The sequence below is a fragment of the Oncorhynchus keta genome, unplaced genomic scaffold (assembly GCF_023373465.1).
Source record: "Oncorhynchus keta strain PuntledgeMale-10-30-2019 unplaced genomic scaffold, Oket_V2 Un_contig_19212_pilon_pilon, whole genome shotgun sequence".
Lineage (NCBI taxonomy): Eukaryota > Metazoa > Chordata > Actinopteri > Salmoniformes > Salmonidae > Oncorhynchus > Oncorhynchus keta.
The window spans coordinates 7,651-33,579 of record NW_026281343.1 but is presented as its reverse complement, the minus strand read 5'-3'; the positions used below and the strand labels follow the sequence as shown (position 1 = coordinate 33,579).

At 41.7% G+C, this 25,929-nt stretch overlaps 2 protein-coding genes across 2 annotated transcripts in view; both read right to left on the bottom strand.

The window, feature by feature from the left end:
• The window catches only part of LOC118379200 (IgGFc-binding protein-like), a 52,956-nt gene extending 32,795 nt beyond the window's left edge, over window positions 1-20,161 (bottom strand). The window contains exon 1 of the mRNA XM_052504453.1: window positions 20,144-20,161. The gene's annotated coding sequence lies outside the window, so the exon portion shown is untranslated. The remainder of the gene's footprint in view (window positions 1-20,143) is intronic.
• Window positions 5,026-19,976, bottom strand: LOC118379201 (IgGFc-binding protein-like). Its single transcript, XM_052504454.1, has 5 exons — window positions 19,856-19,976; window positions 6,665-7,918; window positions 6,273-6,535; window positions 5,646-5,990; window positions 5,026-5,450 (listed from the first exon to the last, which is right to left on the bottom strand). Exons 1-5 carry the CDS (start codon window positions 19,896-19,898, stop codon window positions 5,421-5,423), a joined length of 1,935 nt encoding a protein of 644 aa, XP_052360414.1. The 5' UTR covers window positions 19,899-19,976; the 3' UTR covers window positions 5,026-5,420.
• Window positions 20,162-25,929: the final 5,768 nt, after the last annotated feature.

Genomic DNA, 25,929 nt, shown 5'->3' with positions numbered 1-25,929 from the left:
TGATAATAGCGAGGCTACAAGTACAGAGTCAATGTTAGTAAAGGTAATTGAGGTAACATGTACATGTAGGTAGAGTTAAAGTGACTATGCATAGATAATAAACAAAGACTAGCAGCAGCGTAAAAGAGTAGTCTGAGTAGCCCTTTGATGGCCCCAGTGATGTACTGGGTTGTACGCACTTCCCTCTGTAGTGCCTTGCAGACTGAGGCTGAGCAGTTGCCATACCAGGCAGTGATGCAACCAGTCATGATGCTCTCGATGGAGCAGCTGTAGAACCTTTTGGGGATCTGAGGACTAATGCCAAATCTTTTCAGTCTCCTGAGGGGGAATAGGCTTTGTCTTGCCCTTTTCACAAATGAATACATAACATACCAAAATTAACATATCATACTGTTATGAGAATTATGTTCTCAATGTTCATAAAACAATTCAATTAATTAAACTACTCAGTCTGCTAATCAGGATTTGTAAGATACTAATTGAAATGAAACAGAGGGAGGCCCAGCTAAAATAGTCAAGGTTTATTCACCAGAGCGCTGGTTAGTTGTACAAAACCATTCATTTTATACTGGCTTCTTACGCACATACTTCCACACACAAACATTAGGTATCCTACGCACACAGTGTCCTGCTACCCAGACGACAATGATTATGGGAGTCCGTGAAAATCACTCTGTCCTCCCTCAAGATAGTACTTCCCAGGGTTTCCCTCTCAGTGGCCCCCAGCCAAGGTCGGCACCAAATCTTGGTCAGACAGACTGTTTTTAAGATACTATAATAGACATATCGTACAGATATATTGTTATCCTCTAATTCTGACTAAAAACTACACTCGCGGACATATAATTCCACGAACTAAAACCACACACATCATTAGAATAATCTCATGATTCCAATCAATTTCATCAGGATTCTAATCAATTTCATGCAATCATATGGTTTCAGGGTAGAAATTCAAATCATTCATATGAACATATAAATCCCGTTAACACATACTAATTTGAGTATCCCGGATTTTCATTTGCTATGTTACTTTTACACCAGAGTCCAGGTTGACACTCAATCCAACATAACTTTCTGTTTTCACATTCGGATAACCTATTATTCAAGTGTTATGTGAAAAAAAGTCTCACTGACATGTGTCTGTGATCTTTTTAGATAGGGCAATCTGTGATGTCAGACAACTGCTTTGCGGTCCACATCTGCCAGAAATCTGGAGCTGTTCTGTCACAGTCCATGGCATGCTAGAGTGAAGGGAGCTGCCAGGTCAAGGATGGTATACGGGAATTCTATCCCATCCGCCCCCTTAATGCAGGGGTACATGGTTGAGTATGTAGCCTCTGACTTCTTCTAATGGTGAGGCACTTCACCATAGTGTTATATGATTATGAAGCTAACCTTCAATATATGAGACTGTAAGTCTAAAGGAATCAAAATATAGAGCCTTACAAGCATGGTGTCAAACAATGACGGTTGTGGGATTATGGACTTGAAACTTGTTTTAACTTCCATAATGAAGGTTTGAACGTCTTTTGAAAACATAGCAGCAGGTGTTACACGACAGATTTCAGTGGGAATGATATGCACTCACAACAACTCTCCCTTTCTCTTTTACAGTGATATGAGAGAACTGACTGTGCTACAACTGAAGAACAATTTGCTATTGAATAATCCCACCAAGAATACATTTTGCCTAAATCACTGTGACCATTTGTCAAATATTTGTAACAAACACTATTTCAAATATGTTTAGAAGGAATGACATTTTCTGCCAAACCCTCGCCTCAGATTTTCAAAACAATTTCATAAAGTAATTTGGAATGGTAAAATCATTACAATGGTAATTAAGTCAAAATTCTAAATATGTACTATGTAATAGAAAGTACTAAACTGGATTTGCTGGATTAATCATCTCTAGATGTAATTTGATATCTAAATGATAGTGAATTATAAATTAGTGTTGTGATAAAAGTATCCTTCCCAAATGCACATTCTTGGAATAAAAAATAAAATCTCCCTTCATAAATGGGTATGATACTTCAAGGAAATAATGCTGTGGTGACCAGTCCAAATTTTTATTTATTTTTATTTAACTAGGCAAGTCAGTTAAGAACAAATTCTTATTTTCAATGACAGCCTAGTGGGTTAACTGCCTGTTCAGGGGAAGAACAGATTTGTACCTTGTCAGCTCGGGGGTTTGAACTTGCAACCTTCACGGTTACTAGTCCAACGCTCTAACCACTAGGCTACCCTGCCGCCCCAAGCTTGTTTCATGTTCATATAAAACATTCCCCATGCCCAGAAAACACTAGTCACCAGTGAAAGTCTACACACCCCTTGCACAGTCTTCACATTTTGCTGCCTTAAATTTAATTTAAGGATGAAATCTCTGGATGAAAATGATACAATATTCTAATTAATACACATTTTTAAAACTAAGATGTCTTCACACCCCAAAGTTGATACTTGGTGAATGCACCTTTAGAAGCCATTACATTAATAAGGTCTGCAAAAAGCAGTACTCGCTGTAGTGTTTTTGAGGACTAATGCAGTATTTACTGCAGTGTTGCGGACATGACTGTAGTGTTTACATTTTACTATAGTGTAAACATACTTTTATTACAATATAGTAACTACTGTATTAATGTCCAGCATCATGTTATGGGCATGCTTGTCACCTGCAGGGACTAGAGTTTTTCAGGATCAAAATACATATGAAAGGAGCAAATCCCAGGTAAAAAGTTAGTTTCCCAACCAAATGTAATGAGCTTGAGGAATTTTTACAAAAACAATGGATAAATGTTGCCATAAGAGTTTGACAATGTTGAAAGAATCTTATCCAAAATTATTCACAGCTGTAATCCCTTTTTAAATTTAATTTAAAACAGTGAAATATGAAGATAGTGGAAGTCTATACACCCCTTGCACACTGTATGTCCTGCCATGACATCTGAAGGAGGCCATATACTTCTGTGTACATAATCAACTATTTTCTATAGTCTGTCCCTAATGTAATCCCCTATGCAGAACATAGTAAAAGACCATGGAATGAATTATCATCTGGAGAAGTACAATAGAGACAATACATCAGTTCTTGATGCTTTTCTTGTCGACATTTTATTGTTTGGTTTTTACAGAATAATTTCACAAAATGTAATTGTTCTGTAAGAATAGAATTAAAGTTATCACAAACATTTATTGAAGACGGATTCTCTATCAGAGGTGATTAATCTGGGTAGTTAAAATGTCTTGTGGACGAAAGAATGTTCCATGGTGTTCAAAGGCCGCCACTGTAAGGGGTCAAAGAGCATACAACTGAGGTAGCTTTAACCCTAATTAAGTATACATTTTCACAACTTGAATGTTATTGATTGCTTTTCAGATTTGAATCAGTTCCAGATTTATACAGTTACTCACCTGCAGGTTGGTAAGTCCGGTGCATTCCAGCCATCCATGTATTCCTGCATAGTCCGGTTGAGACTAGGGCCCGGGATGTCTCCTGAAGGATTCAGTCTTCCACAAGCTCCACACACCTTGTCAGCCATGTGGGCACTCACTGTCACTATGATCTCCTGAGAGAGGCTGTATGACACCTGAAGGCCTGACATCCTCTCAATCATCACTGTCTTGTCATTAACCTTCACTGAGACCTCATTACTCATCAGGCGTGGTAGAGTCACCTTCTTACCGTTTATCTGTGAACAACATTGAAAGAGAAAGTAACACTGATGGAATAGTAAACCATCTGAAAATCCTAGATACTGAAGGCAATTGGTGTTATCCATAAACAATATTTAATAATAAATATACGAGGTGACTCACCCATGTTTCATGCTTGCTGTTGACAGTGACGATCAGGTCATTAAAGTAGACGTACACAGCAACAACGCTCTTGAGGCCAGTCTTCCCACAGTCCTGCAAGGTCACCACCACTCTGAACCACTCTTCCACAAGAGCATTGTCACAAACTTTGATGATCTCATAGGCCCCCATGGCTGTGATTGTGCCACTTCTTTCATTGAAAAGGGTGAAGGCACCATTAGTCTCCAACAAACACTTTTTGAGATAGCAGCCACGTTGACCATCCTTGACCTGGCAGCTCTCATCAGCCTTGCACTTGGTGGCCTCACACTTCACATCACCAGAGGCAGAGCAGGTGCAGAGCTCCTGGCAATCCTCTGACAACACAGACTCACCAATCTGAGGGAGAAAAATAGGTACAGTACATTGTTATTGTGGCAGCGTTATAAGGATGCAGTTCTTATCATATAGATATATACATTTTATCTTTGAATTTACATTTAATAATACCTTCTTGGACTATCCGCTACAATACATTACAGTATACACATATTTACTGAAATATATCCATCTGACAATAATGTGTATTTGTGGTACATATTCTTCCACTGTAATGTAAACACTACACATTGTTGGTGTATGTTCTAGGTAAACTCCACCTTGTAGGTGCGTCCTTTGTGGTAACAGCTGCACATGTCCCACTTAACACAGCCTGTCCCATTGAAGTAGTAGTCTACATTGCAGGCACAGCCCTCAGCACAGGTGGTGGGGCAGGTGATAATGTCAGAGAGGCCGGGACATGGAGTGGCACAGATCTCAGAGCAGCTCTGGTAATGGCTGTTGGCAGGACAGTCCAGGGCTACACAGGAATAGACTAAGTGATTAGACATGCAATATTGTGTCCAGCCACAACACTCAAGAATCAAAAATCACCTTTATTTGCCAAATACATTTACATGTACCAGGAATTTGACCTGATGAAATGGTGCTGAAAACAATCATCAGAATATACAGACCGAATATATATACAAAAGAAAGCCAAAGCCAAATGTGTCCCAATCCACAGACTTCTAAATACTTACGACAGAAGGTTGCTGTTCTCCAGTTACTGATGTTCACCCCAAAGTCCTGGCAGTCAATCATGTACGCTGATATGCTCTGACAGAGAACCTTACGGTCTCCCTCAGACAAGCAGACATCATAGACACAATCTCTGAAGTAAGAGGTGGGGTCTATCACATTGTGGCAGGCGACGAAGGGACCTTGAGGGTTTGTGATGATGCTACAGTCAGCCTCAAATATGAGTTTCTTCTTTGCCTCACACTTGGGGCAGAAGTCTCCGCTGCAGCCATCCTCACAAACCACATGTGGCACACTGATCTTCCAGGCTGCGCCAAAGGTCAGGAGGTCCTTGGTTAATTTCCCATCAGGCAGTTGAAACTCATCATTCTTGTTATCGTTGAAATTGCCACACAGACCACAGGTCTTGCCCCGGTAGTTGCCAGGGACGGTGACAATGATGTGGTACACAAGGTCATAGGTGACTCTCAGGCCGAAGTCTGTTGTGATGACATCATAGGTGCCCTCTTGGTAGGCCTGCACTGCTCCATTGTTAAGATTCACAGGAGGCTCATCATAATTCCATTTACCTGGATGAATGGCATATCAAATGTGACCATAACAAATGGCTAGTATCAAGCCTCTTCTAATTATATGCACTAGGTTAGTTGTATACTTTATGACCTCTTATTTTCTGAAAGTGATTACGGAATTGTCTCATGTTAATTAATCAAACACAAAAAGAGTATGTGTGCATTTGTCATACAGTCAAATGAAATACTAACCATTATCATTCCTGCTTGATTCTTCCTTAGAACCAGGGTATTACCATAGACTTCTACAGCCACAAGCTTGGCAACAGACACCTTTGGATTATTTGACATGGCGTACCATTTCTCATTCTCCACCACAACAGAGAAGGGGTTGAGGCGTGTGCCCTCTAGATAGCAGCCTTGAGCTGCAGTGTAGGTGCAGGTACCTTGGAAGTCATATAAGCTGTTGTCAAAGGTCTTGTAATGTGGGTCACCTGAGATGGTGCAGACTCCCTTTCCAACAGCCTGGCAATGCCTTACCCCATTCTTCACCTCACACGTCTCATGGGGACCACAGCTGAACTTCACACACTTCACCTGATCAATAAAACAAGACATAATTAAGCCATGAAAATATCCTTCACATCAAATAACTTTTATTGTTTAGATGTATAGATTAACACTTGATCAGATCAAGGGCAAATATGTTTCTTTGCTCAAATATTAAGATGTTCAACTAAACCATGCATCGTTCCAACATGTTAATATACATACAGCTACATTTGAAGTATTTACAGAATTTAAACAAAATACAGAAAATGGACCAAAAGGCAAATACATGACATTAGGCATACCTTACTAAGACCAATGTAAACATACCTTGCCATTGCATGTGCACTCCTCCTGACAGAGCCCATTGGGATGGAAGACTTGGCCATTTTTGTAGTATTTATCATTGTAAAGACAACCACATTGTGACAGGGGCACACACTTTTTTCCATTAAGCACATAGCCCTTGTCACACATACAGCTCTTCACACAACTGGTATTGCACATGGAGGGACCTTCTGGGTCTTCACAGGTGGCAGGACAGCCCCTTCCACACACCTCATAGTGGCTGTTCTCTGGGCATTCAGGGGCATCTTTTGGGGGGATTAAGGGCAGAAATTATAAGAAAAATATGGGTACTCTGTCACAGCTAGTGTTCACCAGTCACCCTTGGGAGAATCCCTGTTGCTTGAAACACAATACGACACATTTGATTGACATACCTGGGTTACCAGAGGCAGGCGATCCATAGCCATTGGCATAAGCTCCACCAATGCTGTAGATAGCGAATGGGGAGTTAGCGTGGGCTATCTGGTGGAAGCTAGCTCCAGTACCATACAAGACCTCAGCCCATGAGTACTCAGTTCCGTCCACTTTGTGCCACTCAATTTTTAAGGGCATTGGGAGCTTGTCTACCGTGAACCCACCCAGGTCCTTGGTAAGAGCCACCATTACGAACATGTTGTGGAAGCCAGCTTGCCCTTCTAGAGAGTATGAAGTGCTGAATTGATCAGTTGGTAGAATGGTGAACAGAAAAGGGTCGTAGTATTGCTTCTTTCCTATGTCACCTCCGTTGAACTCATACAGGACCTGAATGCCTTTGTCAGCACTCAAGTAATAGGAATTTGGCCAGGTGACAATGAGCTCCAATGATTGTCCTGGGAACATTGGTAGTGTAAGGAAATCGATACCAGTTTGAATGACTTTGACTTGAGTGAACTGAGATGTTTGGATATAAAGACTATCATATCTGTTGATGTCTTTATGGAAAGGCAGTGGTGCAACAATGAATTCCTTCCCCCAACTCTTAACGGGCTGGAGCTGCTCATAGACATGGTTGCAGCCAGTATATTTCTTAGTACAGCTGTGTCCTGAGAGAACTCCTACTGGAAACTTAGAGATCACTTTGGTGCTACTCAGATCAAACTGGCTCTGAATCTGTACACTCTCAAAGGGCAAAAGATCGATTGTCAGCTTGCTTCCTGCAAAATACTTTTGCCTTTGGAATGTCACCGGGCCAGTCAGATAGACCTCAACCCCAAAGTTCTTCTCTTTGTAGTTGATGATGGAAAACTCTTTGGAGAACCTATCACCAGCGGTCGACATGGGGGTGAAGATGAAGTACTCTGTTCCCCAGTCCTTCACGGGGTAGACAACAGAGGTGTCAGCAGTTTCCTTTTTGTAGTTGAGTGACAACACTGTGACCTCCTGGGAAGCTTCGATCAGGACAGTGGGGAGGTTCTTTTTACTGCCAATCATCTCTACTCCTTTGGGTAAGTCAAAGGACACGCTTTTACCAGGGTCAACTGTCTTCTCATAGACCTTCCCAAGGGCAGTTACCTTGACCTTAGTGGGTTGGAGGGAGGTGGGGGGAGATGCCACTTCAATCTTAAAGCTTGAGCCTTTATAGTCTTCAATATAATTTTGCATGAAGGCTGTGGCAAACTCTTTCCCTGCCGGCCCAGCAGAGCAAAGTCCTAGAAAACAATGTTTCAAAAATGTTCATAAAATCTATGGGGGAAAAATTAAAGTTCACTAAGGATAATAATTATGCAAGCCACCAACATCACACTATCTATTTTTGAAGCAACATAAATTCTGAAGGTAAAGTTAATAGTACAGATAGAATAGTGCGACATAATGATAATATTATGATTTAGTAAGGGAAAAACTTTTGTTATCTGACTCAGTTTAGCTTGAAGACAAAGACAACCTTGGTAATTTTCAGGAGAGAAATAACACCCCACATGAAAAAAATACTACAGTTTACAATCAAATTCCGTAGTAAAGTGTAGTACAGTATATTGTAGAATACTGCTCCACACTGTGGTATTCCTAGATCATGTGTAGAACTTGGGGATAGATCAAAATCCCCCCAGTACATTTTGATCTATCCCCAAGTTCTACACATGATCTAGGAATACCACAGTGTGGAGCAGTATTCTACAATATACTGTACTACACTTTACTACGGAATTTGATTGTAAACTGTAGTATTTTTTTCATGTGGGGTGTTGTTTCTCTCCTGAAAATTACCAAGGTTGTCTTTGTCTTCAAGCTAAACTGAGTCAGATAACAAAAGTTTTTCCCTTACATCCCCCCAAAAATACACCCCCTCCCAAACATAAAAAAACATTTGCAACATGACCCTCCCCTTGTACTGTAAAATAAAATGAACATGCTCCCTCCTGATGTAATTAACTCAAAATAATGTTGTCAAGAACAAATAACAATAACTGTAGCGATCCTGTGTTTATGAATGTTTATGTGACTTCATGCTTTTGTGGCACAGTAGACACCACACAGGGCTACGGGCAAGAAGGTTGAGGGTTCGCTAACCACCACAGACGAGCTCAGTCTTCCTGTCTGTTTCTGTAAGTATAGACGCTGGGAGATGAGAAGAAAATACAGGGAGTGAATATTTAATGATTTAACAGACAGGAAACAAAACACGAGCAGCGTCTGGACAAGGGACACATAACGACATTAATGCTGACTCATGAAAGAATCTGAGTAAGTGACAGATATAGGGGAGGTAATTAATAACGTGATGGAGTCTAGGTGAGTCCTGTGATGTGCGTAATGATGAGCAGCCTGGCGGCCTCGAGCACCAGAGAGCAGGAGAGGGGGCAGACATGACAGTTTCATTACACTATGATCAACTATGGGGAAATCAGATTTTCTACATTTTGATGCCATATTTATAATTATATAAAATATATGCAACAAATTTTCCCCCAACAGGTTTCTGTGCCAATGCACCACACAAACAATTAACAAAACAAACCTACTTTGGGCACTTCAATATCATTGTTTGCTTGTTTAACATGAAAATAGTAGACTCTCAATCTGGATAACTAGAAAATGCATCCCTCCCTACTAGAGCTGGCCCCATTTTGGTCGACTGAGATTTCTTAATTAAAGCAGTCTCAAATATGTTGTTTTTTTTCATAGCGCACAAGACACCAATCTGATTTCAGCCTGTCTCAGTGGACTAATCCATTGTGGAGGCTGTAGGGATGGCACAGTCCATCACTCTAAGACATGTGCAACTGAAATTGTATATGGTTATATTATGTAAGAACAATGGTGCAACTAGGGTTGCAAAATTACTAGAACTTTCAATAAATTCCCTGGTTTTCCCAAAATACAGGATGGAGGTGTATTGGAATCGGGATGGAATAAACAGGAAATCCGGAATCCTCCAACCACGATTTTTGGAAAATCAGTGAATTTATAGAACATTCCTGGAATTTTGCAACCCTAGGTGCAACACTAATAAAAAAAAAAACATTATTTTATGACCAATGTGATTTCACCCGCGTTGGATAGCGGTTGCGGTCTGCAGTTCTGAAACATAGCTTAATCTTCTATGCGCAGTTGAATTGGCACCTTTTCCTAGACCGCGTTGCTATGTGCATAATGGAAAAGTTAACCAGTATATTGGTGTTGAGAACAATGTGACGGAGGCAGCAGCGGAGTGTGAAGAGAAAACAGCCCTTGCCTTGTCTAAGAAAAGTGAGGAGAGAGAATTAGGTCTGTAATCAATAGCCTAACACATTACATGTGCCTGGCTTTATTAACAATCCATATATATCTACAGAAATAAGACAGATCCGACTTCTGTTGCCTTTTGAGTAGTGAGTTCTAAGCCTCACGCAATTTGACAATTTCGGCTGTTTTGAATATTTGCTATGCTATAAGAAATACAATTTTATTTCATGGACAGCCTCACTCCCTACCTTGTAAAATTACCCAGTATCTAAGGCTTGACAATATCGCAATGTCATTAAACTTTTTGGTGTTTTCTAACAGATGTCTCTGTCCATTCATCAAATTGCTGCTGCACAGTTTTTGGATTGGACTGATAAAACCAATCCAAAAAATACATATATAGACAAAGATTTTTAAAAGTGACTGGGATTGCACAAAAAAAAAGTCAGGGACTTATTACCATTGTGGGTCACATTTTACATAAATATACACTACCGTTCAAAAGCTTGGGGTCACTTGGAAATGGCCATTATCAGCAACCATCACTCCTGTGGTCCAATGACACGTTGTGTTAGCTAATCTAAGTTTATCATTTGAAAATGCTAATTGATCATTAGAAAACCCTTTTGCAATTATGTTAGCACAGCTGAAAATTGTTTCAGAAGAAAGTAATTTGCTTCTGGCTATTTTGAGCCTGTAATCGAACCCACAAATGCTGATGATCCAGATACTCAACTATTCTAAAGAAGGCCAGTTTTACTTCTTCTTTAAATCAGCACAGCAGTTTTCAACTCTGCAAACGTAATTGCAAAGGGGTTTTCTAATGAAAATTAGCATTTTAAAATGATAAACTTGATAATGGGCCTCTGTACGCCTATGTAGATATTCCATTAAATATCAGCCGCTTCCAGCAACAAGTCATTTTCAACATTAACAATGTCTATACTGTATATTTAAAAAACTTTTCTTTCAAAAACAAGGATATTTCTAAGCGACCCAAAACTGTTGAGTGGTAGTGTATACGTAGATACAGACACGTTACAGATATACAGACAAAAATATGCTCAACCTCCAGATGAGAATGAAGGGGGAGTTTAAGTACAATTCTTTCAAGCTTGTTTGTCTGGTCTGTAGATATTGGCCATTCTTTAGATGCTTGGGGCTGCTGGTGAACCATGATGTGCATGCATTATCAAATTGATACTGGACTAGCGCACTTGCCATAGTCTTTAGGGTGTCTATAGCTAGGTTCCATCATATTGGAGACACATTTTCATGCGAATATTCTAAAATCGGTATAAAAACAATATATGTATTCCAGTGTTTCTGCTGAACAATGTGACCGTGAAGATTTTAATTTACTGGATATTTGAGAAATTTATCAGACATCCTTTCAGATCTGACCTGGCACAGCCAGTGCCGCCTATAACCAAGGGATATTGGCCAAATGAAGCACATTTAAATGTCCTTCATCAGGATCGGACCCCTTTTTTCAATTTTCACCTAAAATGACAAATCTAACTGCCTGTAACTCAGGCCCTGAAGCAAGGATATGCATATTGTTGATAGCATTTGAAAGGAAACGCATTGAAGTTTGTGGAAATGTGAAATGAATGTAGGAGAATATAACACAAAATATCTGGTGAAAGATAATACAAATAAAAAAAAATGTTATTTTGTATTTCTTTTGTACCATCATCTTTGAAATGCAAGAGAAAGGTCATCACGTTTTATTCCAGCCCAGCTGAAATTTAGATTTTGTCCACTAGATGGCAGCTGTGTATGTGAAAAGTTGTAGACTGATCCAATGAACCATTGTATTTCTGTTCAAAATGTTGTATCAAGACTGCCCAAATGTGCCTAATTGGTTCATTAATAACTTGTCTTGTTCAAAACTGTGCACTCTCCTCCAACAATAGCATGGTATACTTTCACTGTAATAGCTAGTGTAAATTAGTGCATTTAGATGAACAATAATTTAAGCTTTCTGCCAATATCAGATATGTCTTTGTCCTGGGAAATGTTCTTGTTACTTACAACCTCATGCTAATCGCATTAGGGCACCCACCGATCCTGAAGAAGTTATTAAAAACAGCCTATAACAACATCAAAAACACTATTCATTGGGTGTTGATGTGTAGCATATGCAAAACCTTATAGCCTATGCCTGCATAGGCCTATCGGCTAACAGTGGATTCTGAAAATATTCAGACGTCTTCAATTTTTCCACATTTTGTTACATTCCAGATTTATTATAAAATGGATTAAATAATAAAAATCCTCAACATTTTACCCACAATACCCAATAACGACAAAGTGAAGAGAGGTTTTCAGAAATGTTTGCAAAAGTATTAAAAACCAAAATACATTATTTACATATGAGACTCGAAATTGAGCTCAGGTGCATTCTGTTTCCATAGATCATCCTTTAGATGTTTCTGCAATATGGTTGGAATCCATCTGTGCTAAATTCAATTGATTTGGAAAGGCACACACATCTATATAAGTTTCCACAGTTGATAGTGCAGTAAAAGGCACATGACAGCCCGCTTGGAGTTTTCCAAAAAGCACCTAAAAGACTCTCAGACCATGAGAACAAGATTCTCTGGTTTGATGAAACCAAGATTGAACACTTTGGCCAGAGTGCCAAGCGTCACACCTGGAGGAAACCTGGCACCATCCCTACGTTGAAGCATGGTGGTGGCAGAATCATGCTGTGAGGATGTTATTAGCGGCATGGACTGGGAGACTAGTCGGGATCGAGGGAAATGTGAATATCTCTGGAGAGACCTGAAAATAGCTGTGCAGCGACGCTCCCCGGCAAACCGGACAGCATTTGAGAGGATCTGCAGATAAGAATGGGAGAAACTCCCAAAATACAGGTGTACCACGCTGTCTCAAGGCTGTAATCGCTGCCAGAGGTGCTTCAACAAAGTACTGAGTAGAGGGTCTGAATACTTATATAGAACATGAAAAACTGAAATATCACATTTACACATTTTCGGGGTATTGTGTGTAGATTGATGGGGGGGTGATTTAATACATTTGTAGAATACGGCTGTAACGTAACAAAATGTGGAAAAAGTCAAGGGGTCTGAATACTTTCTGAAAGCACTGTAGGTTTCCACTGTATGATATTCATCTAAAAAAGAGAAGCTTAGGCCTAGCCCCAGAGAGAGAGATATGCTGACGATAAGCATTGTATTGTTATCAGCTTTGTATTTTTCTGTAGGAAAAAAGCCTGCAATTAGGTTTATCGGCTACGGGAAACCCTGGCTCCTTTTCAGAGTTGTGTTTCCATCAAATTGACTTGTTGCAGAAAAAAGTCTGTGCGTGAATATGTAGTCCGCATAAACATTTATTTTGAGGTTAAATTCCCACATACCGAATAAAAAATACAGGTTAAATGGGTTTCCATCGCATTATCACCTCTGTGCCTACTGATGGTTTTGTCACAAAAAATGTTGTTTATAGGTAGTCTATACTGAATGTGCCCACTCTGGTATTGGTATGTGCACTCTAGCCAACAGTTAGCAGATACAGTGGAGGTATAGCCCACTACATGATGAGATTATTATGGACAAAAGTGCAAGATTTTTTTATTTGTCAAATGTTAGCCAAGCATCGATTATCATTCACCATAATAAGACCCTAGATATTTATTGGAAAGGAGCATCAACCTCATCACTGTGCACTTTCACCACCCTGTGAAGTTCATCATAATTTATTTCATCTGTAGCTTAATAACCTGCATGCTTTCTCATGATGTTGTGGCATTTTTCTTTATCCGACGTGTAGGCTACTTTACGCTAATCAATGTCAAGCCATTTTGAAGAGGATGAAATTATATTTGGGAGGAATGCGCAGGCCTTCAAGAGACTTTTGAAGTAGCCTAATCAGATTAAAACATTGTGACTGGCTGTGCTGTGCCACATATAAAAAGGTAATATAATTTCTAAGTGATATTATAAATATTTAGGATATATTGTGCAAAGAATAACCGCTCAGATTGGAGAGGAGGCAGGGCATGTGTTCAGCTTTCCTGAATAACTGGGCCTGCTGGAGGCATATGTGGCCACATTGCTATAGGACAACTTGGGGAAATGATGATCTGCAACAGACTGTGCATTCAGTAACAGAAGTTTAAAAAAAATACAGCCAGACTGGTCTGCTACTGTGCCTTATCTACAGTCGAGAGGATCCTGTGTTCTGCCTTTCACCCAGGACAACGGAATGAATGCCAGCCGGCGACCCCAAAAAACGACTTCATAAAAGGGGCAGACGAAGCGGTCTTCTGGTCAGACTCTGGAGACGGGCACATCATGCACCACTCCCTAGCATACTTCTCGCCAATGTCCAGTCTCTCGACAACAAGGTTGATGAAATCCGAGCAAGGGTAGCATTCCAGAGGGACATCAGGGACTGTAACGTTCTTTGCTTCACGGAAACATGGCTCACTGGAGAGACGCTATCGGAGTCGGTGCAGCCAGCTGGTTTCTCCACGCATCGCGCCGACAGAAACAAACATCTTTCTGGTAAGAAGAGGGGCGGGGGAGTATGCTTCATGGTTAACGAGACGTGGTGTGGTCACAACAACATACAGGAACTCAAGTCCTTCTGTTCACCTGATTTAGAATTCCTCACAATCAAATGTCGACCGCATTATCTACCAAGGGAATTCTCCTCGATTATAATCACAGCCGTATATATTCCCCCCCAAGCAGACACAACGATGGCTCTGAAAGAACTTTATTTGACTCTTTGCAAACTGGAATCCATATATCCTGAGGCTGCATTCATTGTAGCTGGGGATTTTAACAAGGCTAATCTGAAAACAAGACTCACTAAATTGTATCAGCATATCGATTGCGCAACCAGGGCTGGAAAAACCTTGGATCATTGCTATTCTAACTTCCGCGACGCATATAAGGCCCTGCCCCGCTCTCCTTTCGGAAAAGCTAACCACGACTCCATTTTGTTGCTCCCTGCATACAGACAGAAACTAAAACAAGCTGATAATAATACGCTGATTCGGTGTGCGAGTTCATTAGAACGTGCGTTGAAGATGTCGTTCCCATAGCAACGTTTAAAACATTCCCAAACCAGAAATTGATAGATTGATGGCAGCATTCGCGTGAAACTGAAAGCACAAACGGTGACCGGAAACATGACCGAATACAAACAGTGTAGCTATTCCCTCCGCAAGGCAATCAAACAAGCTAAGCGTCAGTATAGAGACAAAGTAGAATCTCAATTCAGCGGCTCAGACACAAGAGTTATGTGGCAGGGTCTACAGTCAATCACGTATTACAAAAAGAAAACCAGCCCCGTCACGGACCAGGATGTCTTGCTCAGAGGCAGACTAAATAACTTTTTTGCCCGCTTTGAGGACAATACAGTGCCACTGACACGGCCCGCAACCAAAACATGCAGACTCTCCTTCACTGCAGCCAACGTGAGGAAAACATTTAAACGTGTTACATTTACATTTACATTTAAGTCATTTAGCAGACGCTCTTATCCAGAGCGACTTACAAATTGGTGCATTCACCTTATGACATCCAGTGGAACAGCCACTTTACAATAGTGCATCTAAATCTTTTAAGGGGGGTGAGAAGGATTACTTTATCCTATCCTAGGTATTCCTTAAAGAGGTGGGGTTTCAGGTGTCTCCGGAAGGTGGTGATTGACTCCGCTGTCCTGGCGTCGTGAGGGAGTGTGTTCCACCATTGGGGAGCCAGAGCAGCGAACAGTTTTGACTGGGCTGAGCGGGAACTGTACTTCCTCAGTGGTAGGGAGGCGAGCAGACCAGAGGTGGATGAACGCAGTGCCCTTGTTTGGGTGTAGGGCCTGATCAGAGCCTGGAGGTACTGAGGTGCCGTTCCCCTCACAGCTCCGTAGGCAAGCACCATGGTCTTGTAGCGAATGCGAGCTTCAACTGGAAGCCAGTGGAGAGAGCGGAGGAGCGGGGTGTTAACCCTCGCAAGGCTGCAGGCCCAGACGGCATCCCCAGCCGCGCCCTCAGAGCATGCGCAGACCAGCTGGCTGGTGTGTTTACGGAAATATTCAATCAATCCCTATCCCAGTCTGCTGTTCCCACATGCTTCAAGAGGGCCACCATTGTTCCTGTTCCCAAGAAAGCTAAGGTAACTGAGCTAAACGACTACCGCCCCGTAGCACTCACTCCCGTCATCATGAAGTGCTTTGAGAGACTAGTCAAGGACCATATCACCTCCACCCTACCTGACACCCTAGACCCACTCCAATTTGCTTACCGCCCAAATAGGTCCACAGATGATGCAATCTCAACCAAACTGCACACTGCCCTAACCCATCTGGACAAGAGGAATACCTATGTGAGTATGCTGTTCATCGACTACAGCCCGGCATTTAACACCATAGTACCCTCCAAGCTCGTCATCAAGCTCGAGACCCTGGATCTCGACCCCGCCCTGTGCAACTGGGTACTGGACTTCCTGACGGGCCGCCCCCAGGTGGTGAGGGTAGGCAACAACATCTCCACCCCGCTGATCCTCAACACTGGGGCCCCAAAAGGGTGCGTTCTGTGTCCTCTCCTGTAATCCCTGTTCACCCACGACTGCGTGGCCACGCACGCATCCAACTCAATCATCAAGTTTGCGGACGACACAACAGTGATAGGCTTGATTACCAACAACGACGAGACGGCCTACAGGGAGGAGGTGAGGGCCCTCGGAGTGTGGTGTCAGGAAAATAACCTCACACTCAACGTCAACAAAACTAAGGAGATGATTGTGGACTTCAGGAAACAGCAGAGGGAACAACCCCCTATCCAGGAGGCCTACAGGGAGGAGGCTGAAGAAATTCGGCTTGTCACCAAAAGCACTCACAAACTTCTACAGATGCACAATCGAGAGCATCCTGGCGGGCTGTATCACCGCCTGGTACGGCAACTGCTCCGCCCACAACCGTAAGGCTCTCCAGAGGGTAGTGAGGTCTGCACAACGCATCACCGGGGGCAAACTACCTGCCCTCCAGGACACCTACACCACCCGATGTCACAGGAAGGCCATAAAGATCATCAAGGACAACAACCACCCGAGCCACTGCCTGTTCACCCCGCTATCATCCAGAAGGCGAGGTCAGTACAGGTGAATCAAAGCTGGGACCGAGAGACTGAAAACAGCTTCTATCTCAAGGCCATCAGACTGTTAAACAGCCACCACTAACATTGAGTGGCTGCTGCCAACACACTGACTCAACTCCAGCCACTTTAATAATGGGAATTGATGGGAAATGTAAAATATATCACTAGCCACTTTAAACAATGCTACCTAATATAATGTTTACATACCCTACATCATTCATCTCATATGTATACGTATATACTGTACTCTATATCATGTACTGCATCTTTATGTAATACATGTATCACTAGCCACTTTAACTATGCCACTTTGTTTACATACTCACCTCATATGTATATACTGTACTCGATACCATCTACTGTATCTTGCCTATGCCGCTCTGTACCATCACGCATTCATATATCTTTATGTACATATTCTTTATCCCCTTATACTTGTGTCTATAAGGTAGTAGTTTTGGAATTGTTAGCTAGATTACTTGTTGGTTATTACTGCATTGTCGGAAATAGAAGCACAAGCATTTCGCTACACTCGCATTAACATCTGCTAACCATGTGTATGTGACAAATACATTTGATTTGAAGATAGACCATTAGACAGGTAGACTTTAGTGACCTGTGGTATAGTAAAAGTTAGCACATGGAAAGCGTAGTGCGTAAGGAAAGTACTAAACACCTCATTAAGTTCACCACGACACAACATTGGTAGGCCTGATCACCAACAACGATGAGACAGCCAATAGGGAGGAGGTCAGAGACCTGGCCAGGTGGTGCCAGAATAACAACCTATCCCTCAACGTAACCAAGACTAAGGAGATGATTGTGGACTACAGGAAAAGGAGGACTGAGCACGTCCCCATTCTCATCGTGGGGCTGTAATGGAGCAGGTTGAGAGCTTCAAGTTCCTTGGTGTCCACATCAACAACAAACTAGAATGGTCCAAAAACACCAAAAGAGGGCACGACAAAGCCTATTCCCCCTCAGGAAACTAAAAAGATTTGGCATGGGTCCTGAGATCCTCAAAGGGTACAACAGCTGCAACATCGAGAGCATCCTGACTGGTTGCATCACTGCCTGGTACGGTATTTGCTCGGCCTCTGACCGTAAGGCACTACAGAGGGTAGTGTGTACGGCCCAGTACATCACTGGGGCTATACTGCCTGCCATTCAGGACGTCTACACCAGGCGGTGTCAGAGGAAGGCCCTAAAAATTGTCAAAGATCCCAGCCATCCCAGTAATAGACTGTTCTCTCCACTACCGCATGGCAAGCGGTACCAGAGTGTCAAGTCTAGAACAAAAAGGCTTCTCAACAGTTTTTACAAAGAAGCCATAAGACTCCTGAACAGGTAATCAAATGGCTACCCGGACTATTGCATTGTGTGCCCCCCTCAACCCCTATTTTTAACGCTGCTGCTACTCTCTGTTTATCATATATGCATAGTCACTTTAACTATACATTCATGTACATTCTACCTCAATCACCCTGACTAACCGGTGTCTGTATGTAGCCTTGCTACTTTTATAGGCTCGCTACTGTACATAGCCTGTCTTTTTACTGTTGTTTTATTTCTTTACTTACCTATTGTTCACCTAATACCTTTTTTGCACTATTGGCTAGAGCCTGTAAGTCAGCATTTCACTGTAATGTCTACACCTGTTGTTTTCGGCGCACGTGACAAATAAACTTTGATTTTATTTGGAAATAGCAATCTGTCCCTTACTATCTAATTTGTAGTATACTATAGTACACACTGTAGTATCCCTCGATCATCTAGTGCTGTAGGGCAGCCCCCGAAGTGACTCTTCTTCTCAACACTCTTTGCAAAAGTTTTTATTGTCTTCTCAGAAATTCTCAGGTAGCAGAGGTTCTCCCCGAGTTGATGATCCATTTTACATCATGGCTATAATTGACCACATTTGCCAGTAGAAATGTGTTCAACATCCACTGAAGTAGCTAGCAAGTGTACTACCTACAGTAGTTGCCAAGGTAACCAACCAAACAGACTTCCTAGTTTAGTTAACCAAAACCATCAGACAGAGCGTGCTATTATGAAAATCAATTCAACAATACCAATACTGTTTTCAATTAGACTTTTGCTTTCAAAAGCAGCTCAAACAAAACTTGTAAAAATTAACTATGGCCATTGAATTCTACTGTGCAAATATACAGGTAAATAATACATTCTCTAGAATGCCCTTCAAGCCAATCAGAAAAAAGTATGCCACAATTCCATGGTATAATTAAGTGATAAGTCCCGAGAGGGTGTGGTATATGACCATTAAACCACAGATAGTTCAAAAATATATTTGATTATTACCATGGCATTGTTGAATACTAATTTCTGATTGGCTTGAAGGGCATTCTAGAGCATGCAATATTTCCCTATAACGTACTGTATATTTGCACGGTAAACAATCTGGAAAATAATGCAATTCCTTGGAACGTTGTTCATTATTTTTCGTAGAAGGCATAGCCCCTCGTTGGTTATCCCTTACATATACCACGGCTAAGGGCTGTTGTTATGCACAACGCAACAAGGAGTGCCTGGATAAAGTAATTAGCCATGGTATATTGGCCAAATACCACACACCCCCGAGGTGGCTTATTGCTATTATAAACTGGTTGCCAACGTAATTAGAACAGTAAATAGTATATTTTGTCATTTGTGTATACGGTCTGCTATACCACGGCTTTCAGCCAATCAGCATTCAGGGCTCGAACCTCCCAGTTTATAATACAGTATCTTAAAGTCATGTGCACAAAAAATAGCTTGCTTACTATCTAGTACTTACCACTAAGCAGCAGAACCGTGAAACATTGCAGCGACCCCTTCATCCTTACGGCCAAAAACAAATACAAATGGTTATCCCCTGACACTACATAACAACCTTTGTGAGATTGACAGGAATGTATAAGCAGTAAAACATCTAAAGGGCATGCCAAATGGATTCTACATATGGTAGAATACATAACTTCAGAAACATCCCAAACATAGTATTGTCGAGGGAAATGAGTAATACAAAGATGTTTTTTTAGACCTACTAGTCAAAAAACGTTTTAAAAAATCTGAAATCTCTTACCTGGATGACTGGCTTGATGGGTTCCTGGGTGCATGCCTTATATTTGGTTGGTCTTCCAGATTACAGCCAATCAGTACAGAGCAGAACCTTTATCAGGTGCCACCTGCCAAGACAGGTGTCACCTCTGTACATGACAAACCCTTCTGTCCAGATGTTATCACTGATCAGATCTTTTATCGACATACACCCACACAATCCGGATGCTTGGTTGCTGTTAATGTGTATTCTATTAGCAACTCAAAACCATTTGCTGTATCCACAACAATGCAGAGTTTAACGGTCCAATGCAGCCATTTTTATCTCAATATCAAATCACTTCTGGGTACCAATTAAGTACTTTACTGTCATTGTTTTCAATTAAATTGGTCAGAAATACAATTTCTTATTGGACTAATACTTAATTTATTGCCTGGTGATGACACCAGGCTGGCAAAAAATGCCACAGGCTGAAATGTCAGACCGTCTTTTCAAGCAGCTCTTACACTAAAAAGGCATTATCAACATTTTCACAATTTTATTCCAATCTCAAAGTGTGGAAGTATCCCCTAAGTTTATTTGGTACACCCATCTAGTACCTTTGCCTCCGGAACAGCCTGAATTCTTCAGGGCATGGAAACATTACTCAATTGGTATCAAGGGACCGAACATGTGTCAGGAAATCATTCCCCACACCATTACATCACTGTCAGCAGCCTGTACAGTTGATACCAGGCAGAATGGGCCCATGGACTCTTGCTGATTATGCCAAATTCTGGCTCTGCAATCAGCATGATGCAACAGGAACCGGGATTTGTCGGACCGGGCAATGTTTTTCCATTCCTCAAATTGTCCAGTGTTGGTGATGGCTTGCCTACTGGAGCTAATGCTTCTTGTTTTTAGCTGATTGGAGTGGAACCTGGTGTGGTCGTCTGCTGCAATAGCCCATCTGTGAAAAGGACCGACGAGTTGTGCTTTCCGAGATGCCGTTCTGCACACCACTGTTGTGCTGTGCTGTTATTTGCCTGTTTGTGGCCCGCTTGTTAGCTTGCACGATTCTTGCCATCTCATCAACAAGCTGTTTTCGCCCACAGGACTGTCCCTGGCTGGATGTTTTTTGGTTGTCGCATCATTCTCAGTAAACTCTAGACACCTTAGCTTGTGAAAAGCTCAGGAGGCCGGCTGTTTCTGAGATACCAGCACGCCTGGCACCGACGATCACACCACGCTCAAAATCGCATAGGTCACTCCTTTTGCCCATTCTAACGTTCAATCGAACAGTAACTGAATGCCTTGATGCCTTTCTGACTGCTTTATATAGCAAGCCACGGCCACATGAGCAAACCATTTTCGTGAATTGGGTGGTGGACCTAATAAACTGGCCCTTATATAAGACACAGGAAAATCACGTTTTTGACTGCATTGGGCGTTTAAGTAAAAAATACTGATAAATATGAAATATAGATAAATTGATGACATTTGGTAGCTTCTGTGAAATGTTATTGTAATATTCAGTAGATGTAATATCTAATGGCATATCATCCCCAACAAATAGATTGCAGTTGAGTTGGTCATCCAGCATCCTTATGGCATTCGGTGAAATTGATTATTGTAAAGTGTAGACCTATGTATTACCATCATCAAACTGCTGAAAGTGATCTGTCTTCACAAATTAAATGGGTTAGCCTAGTGGTGACAAGTGACAAGGTGAAAAACTTTAGCAAGACACTTAACCGTAACCCTAATTTCACCATCCACAATGGCAGACCCTGGCTGTGACCCCACTCTCTGAGGGTGTCTCAGGGAGTGGGAAATGAAAAAAACACATATAAATTACACACTTGTACATGTGAAATAGAAGAAAAAAAATATAGCACCCACCAAATGAACCTCTAGCTCTAGTTAGATCCCTGTAGACCTACTCTGTTAAGGGTTCTAGCGTAGGATGGCTTATGGATGGGGGAACACTTTCAGCCCACCTTTACTTGGAGATACATCCTTCATTCTAGATTTGGAAGGCACCGGCATCTTATAAATAAAAGCCTGTTTTCCAGTTGCAGATGGAACGACGATAACTAGGAAATAATCAGAAAGACATTAAATCCACTTTTTGTACCGAGTGAGAAATGCCTCTTGTATGTGTGTATATCTTTCTTATGGCCCGCTGTGTGACTGAAGTGCTGTCATCTTCTTCTACATGTGGCCGCATTGCTTAGAAAATGACTATTTCCTTCAAAGATTTTTGGACATGCAAGATGTCCAGCAGCTAATATGACAGTTTAAAAACATAGCTTGTCCAAAAAAAGTGGTCCTTTGGTGCAACTTACCTTGGGCATGAGGTAAATTGAGCATAGGGACAGGGTAAGCATGATTAGCCATTGGCTCAACATGCCCCTAGCCAAATGGCACAATTTACCCCAAAGCAACCTTTTTGACTATATTAGCCCACACAGCTACAAGGATTCACTTTCATGCTAGGTTCAGGACCTCATATGCAGCTTATAGAGACCCCAACTGATGTATAAAACAGTCTTAAAACTATCTACTTTGGTTGAGTTACACTACTAGACCAAAATTATGTGAACACCTGCTTGTTGCACATCTCATTCCAAAATCATGGGCATCAATATGGAGTTGGTCCCTCCTTCGCTGCTATAACAGCCTCCACTCTTCTGGGAAGGCTTTCCACTAGATGTTGGAACTTTGCTGCGGGGACTTTCTTCCATTCAGCCACAAAAGCGTTAGTGAGGTCGGGCACTGATGATGGGCGATTAGGCCTGGCTCGCAGTCGGCATTCCAAATCATCCCAAAGGTGTTTGATGGGGTTGTCAGGGCTCTGTGCAGGCCAGTAAAGTTCTTCCACACCGATCTCCACAAACCATTTCTGTATGGACTTCGCTTTGTGCATGGCGACATTGTCATGCTGAAACAGGAAAGGACCTTCCCAAAGTTGGAAGCACAGAATCGTCCTGAATGTCATTATATGCTGTAGCATTAAGATTTCCCTTCACACAAAACATGACAAACAGCCACAGACCATTATTCCTCATCCACCAAACTTTACAGTTGGCACTATGCATTTGGACAGGTAGCGTTCTTCTGGCATCCGCCAAACCTGTATTCATTCATCTGTCGGACTGCCAGATGGTGAAGTGGGATTCATCACTGCAGAGAATGCCTTTCCATTGCTCCAAAGTCCAATGAAGGCGTGCTTAACATGACTCCAGCCAAAGCTTGGCAATGCGCATGGTGATCTGAGGCTTGCGTGCGGCTGCTCAGCCATGAAAACGTATTTCATGAAGTTCCCGACTAACGGTTATTGTGCTGACGTTGCTTCCGGGGGGAGTTTGGAACTCAGTAGTGAGTGTTGCAACCGCTACGCACTTCAGCACTTAGCGGTCACGTTCTGTGAGCTTGTGTGGCCTACCACTTAGTGGCTGAGCCGTTGTAGCTCCTAGACTTTTCCACTTCACAATAACAGCACTTACAGTTGACCGGGGCAGCTCTAGCAGGGCAGAAATCTGACAAACTGACTCATTGAAAATGTGGCATCCTATGACGGTGCCACATTGAAAGTCACTGACCTCTTCAGAACGGGTTGTTCTACTGCCAATATTTGTCTATGGAGATTGCATGGCTGTGTGCTCGATATTATACACAACAGGTGTGGCTGAAGTAGCCGAATCCACTCATTTTAAGGTGTGTCCACATGCTTGTATACTAAATATTTTGGACCTAACTTGCTTACCACAATTTCCACAATGCATCTGCTCACAAATATGTTGTTAAACATAATAATGTAATGGTTACATCTTACTGTAATATGCATTAATTTCAAAGGATGTGGAACCAATGTTTGGTTCTATTTTTCTGCAATGTTTCCTGACTATTTTCACATTAAACATATTGGTTTTCTGAGCTGGTCTTCATAGACAGATGTGACTCATGGTTTTTAGTATGTATGTGATGTTATTGAATAACAATTACAGTATTTATATTCAGGGTGGTGAATGAAAACATTGTTTTAGACACACCCTACAGGAACTGATGCCATGATGCCATGATGTGTTCTTGCCAGGATGTCAGTTTCTGAATGAGGCCTGTTGGATACTGCCTGCATGGAGACCATGTGAGTGTGCGAGTGAGTGAGTATGCTAGTGCTTGTTTAAGCTAAAGCCTGTGTGCTTACCAAACTTGTCATGGTACAATAGAAAACTGGGCATTTTGGCACAAATTACACATTTTGTTTTGTTCTAGGCGTATAATGACTGAATATTCTTGGAACAAAGTCAAGGAATGCTGGTCTGACTAACGCTATAGGTGGGCCATAGAGCGTGTAATTCTGTGCTGTGCACAGCAACCTCCCCCAGTGTAATGGCTCTCGTTGGTGGTAGGAAGAGTGGACCAAGACCACAATCGAGAGCATCCTGGCAGGCTGTATCACCGCCTGGTACGGCAACTGCTCCGCCCACAACCGTAAGGCTCTCCAGAGGGTAGTGAGGTCTGCACAACGCATCACCGGGGGCAAACTACCTGCCCTCCAGGACACCTACACCACCCGATGTTACAGGAAGGCTATAAAGATCATCAAGGACAACAACCACCCGAGCCACTGCCTGTTCACCCCGCTATCATCCAGAAGGCGAGGTCAGTACAGGTGCATCAAAGCTGGGACCGAGAGACTGAAAAACAGCTTCTATCTCAAGGCCATCAGACTGTTAAACAGCCACCACTAATATTGAGTGGCTGCTGCCAACACACTAACTCAACTCCAGCCACTTTAATAATGGGAATTGATGGGAAATGTTGTAAAATATATCACTAGCCACTTTAAACAATGCTACCTAATATAATGTTGACATACCCTACATCATTCATCTCATATGTATACGTATATACTGTACTCTATATCATCTACTGCATCCTTATGTAATACATGTATCACTAGCCACTTTAACTATGCCACTTTGTTTACATACTCATCTCATATGTATATACTGTACTCGATACCATCTACTGTATCTTGCCTATGCTGCTCTGTACCATCACTCATTCATATATCTTTATGTACATATTCTTTATGCCCTTACACTTGTGTCTATAAGGTAGTAGTTTTGGAATTGTTAGCTAGATTACTTGTTGGTTATTACTGCATTGTCGGAACTAGAAGCACAAGCATTTCGCTACACTCGCATTAACATCTGCTAACCATGTGTATGTGACAAATAAAATTTGATTATGATTATGATTTTTGTTCAGTTTTACGATTCAGAAAGTATTCCGACCCCTTCCCTTTTTCCACATTTTGTTACATTATAGCCTTATTCTAAAATATATTAAATAAAAAAATGGCCTCAATCTACACACACTACCATTATGACAAATTGAAAACAGGTTTAGAAATGTTTGCTAATTTCTTAAAAATGTAAAACAGAAATACCTTATTTACATAAGAATGTAGAACCTTTGCTATGAGACTCGATATTGAGCTCAGGTACGTCCTTTTTCGATTGATCATCCTTGAGATGATTCTACAACTTGATTGCAGCCCACCTGTGGTAAATTAAATTAATCTGACATGATTTGGAAAGGCACGCATCTGTCTATGTAAAAAGGTCCCACAGTTGACAGTGCATGTCAGAACAAAAACCAAACCATGGGGGTCGAAGGAATTGCCCGTAGAGCTCCAAGACATGGTTGTGTCGAGGCACTGATCTGGGGAACGGTACCAAAATATTTATGCAGTATGGAAGTTCCCCAAGAACACAGTGGCCTTGATCATTCAAAAATGGAATAAGTTTGGAACCAAC

What these genes read in the sequence shown, in the direction of transcription:
- LOC118379201 (XM_052504454.1), bottom strand. Translation starts at nt 19,898, where the DNA reads ATGAAGGGGTCGCTGCAATGTTTCACGGTTCTGCTGCTTAGTG. An exon ending in CACGGTTCTGCTGCTTAGTG is followed by an intron (nt 7,919 to 19,855) that starts GTAAGTACTAGA and finishes ATTGTTTTCTAG; the next exon opens with GACTTTGCTCTGCTGGGCCG. An exon ending in GCCTGCCTCTGGTAACCCAG is followed by an intron (nt 6,536 to 6,664) that starts GTATGTCAATCA and finishes TCCCCCCAAAAG; the next exon opens with ATGCCCCTGAATGCCCAGAG.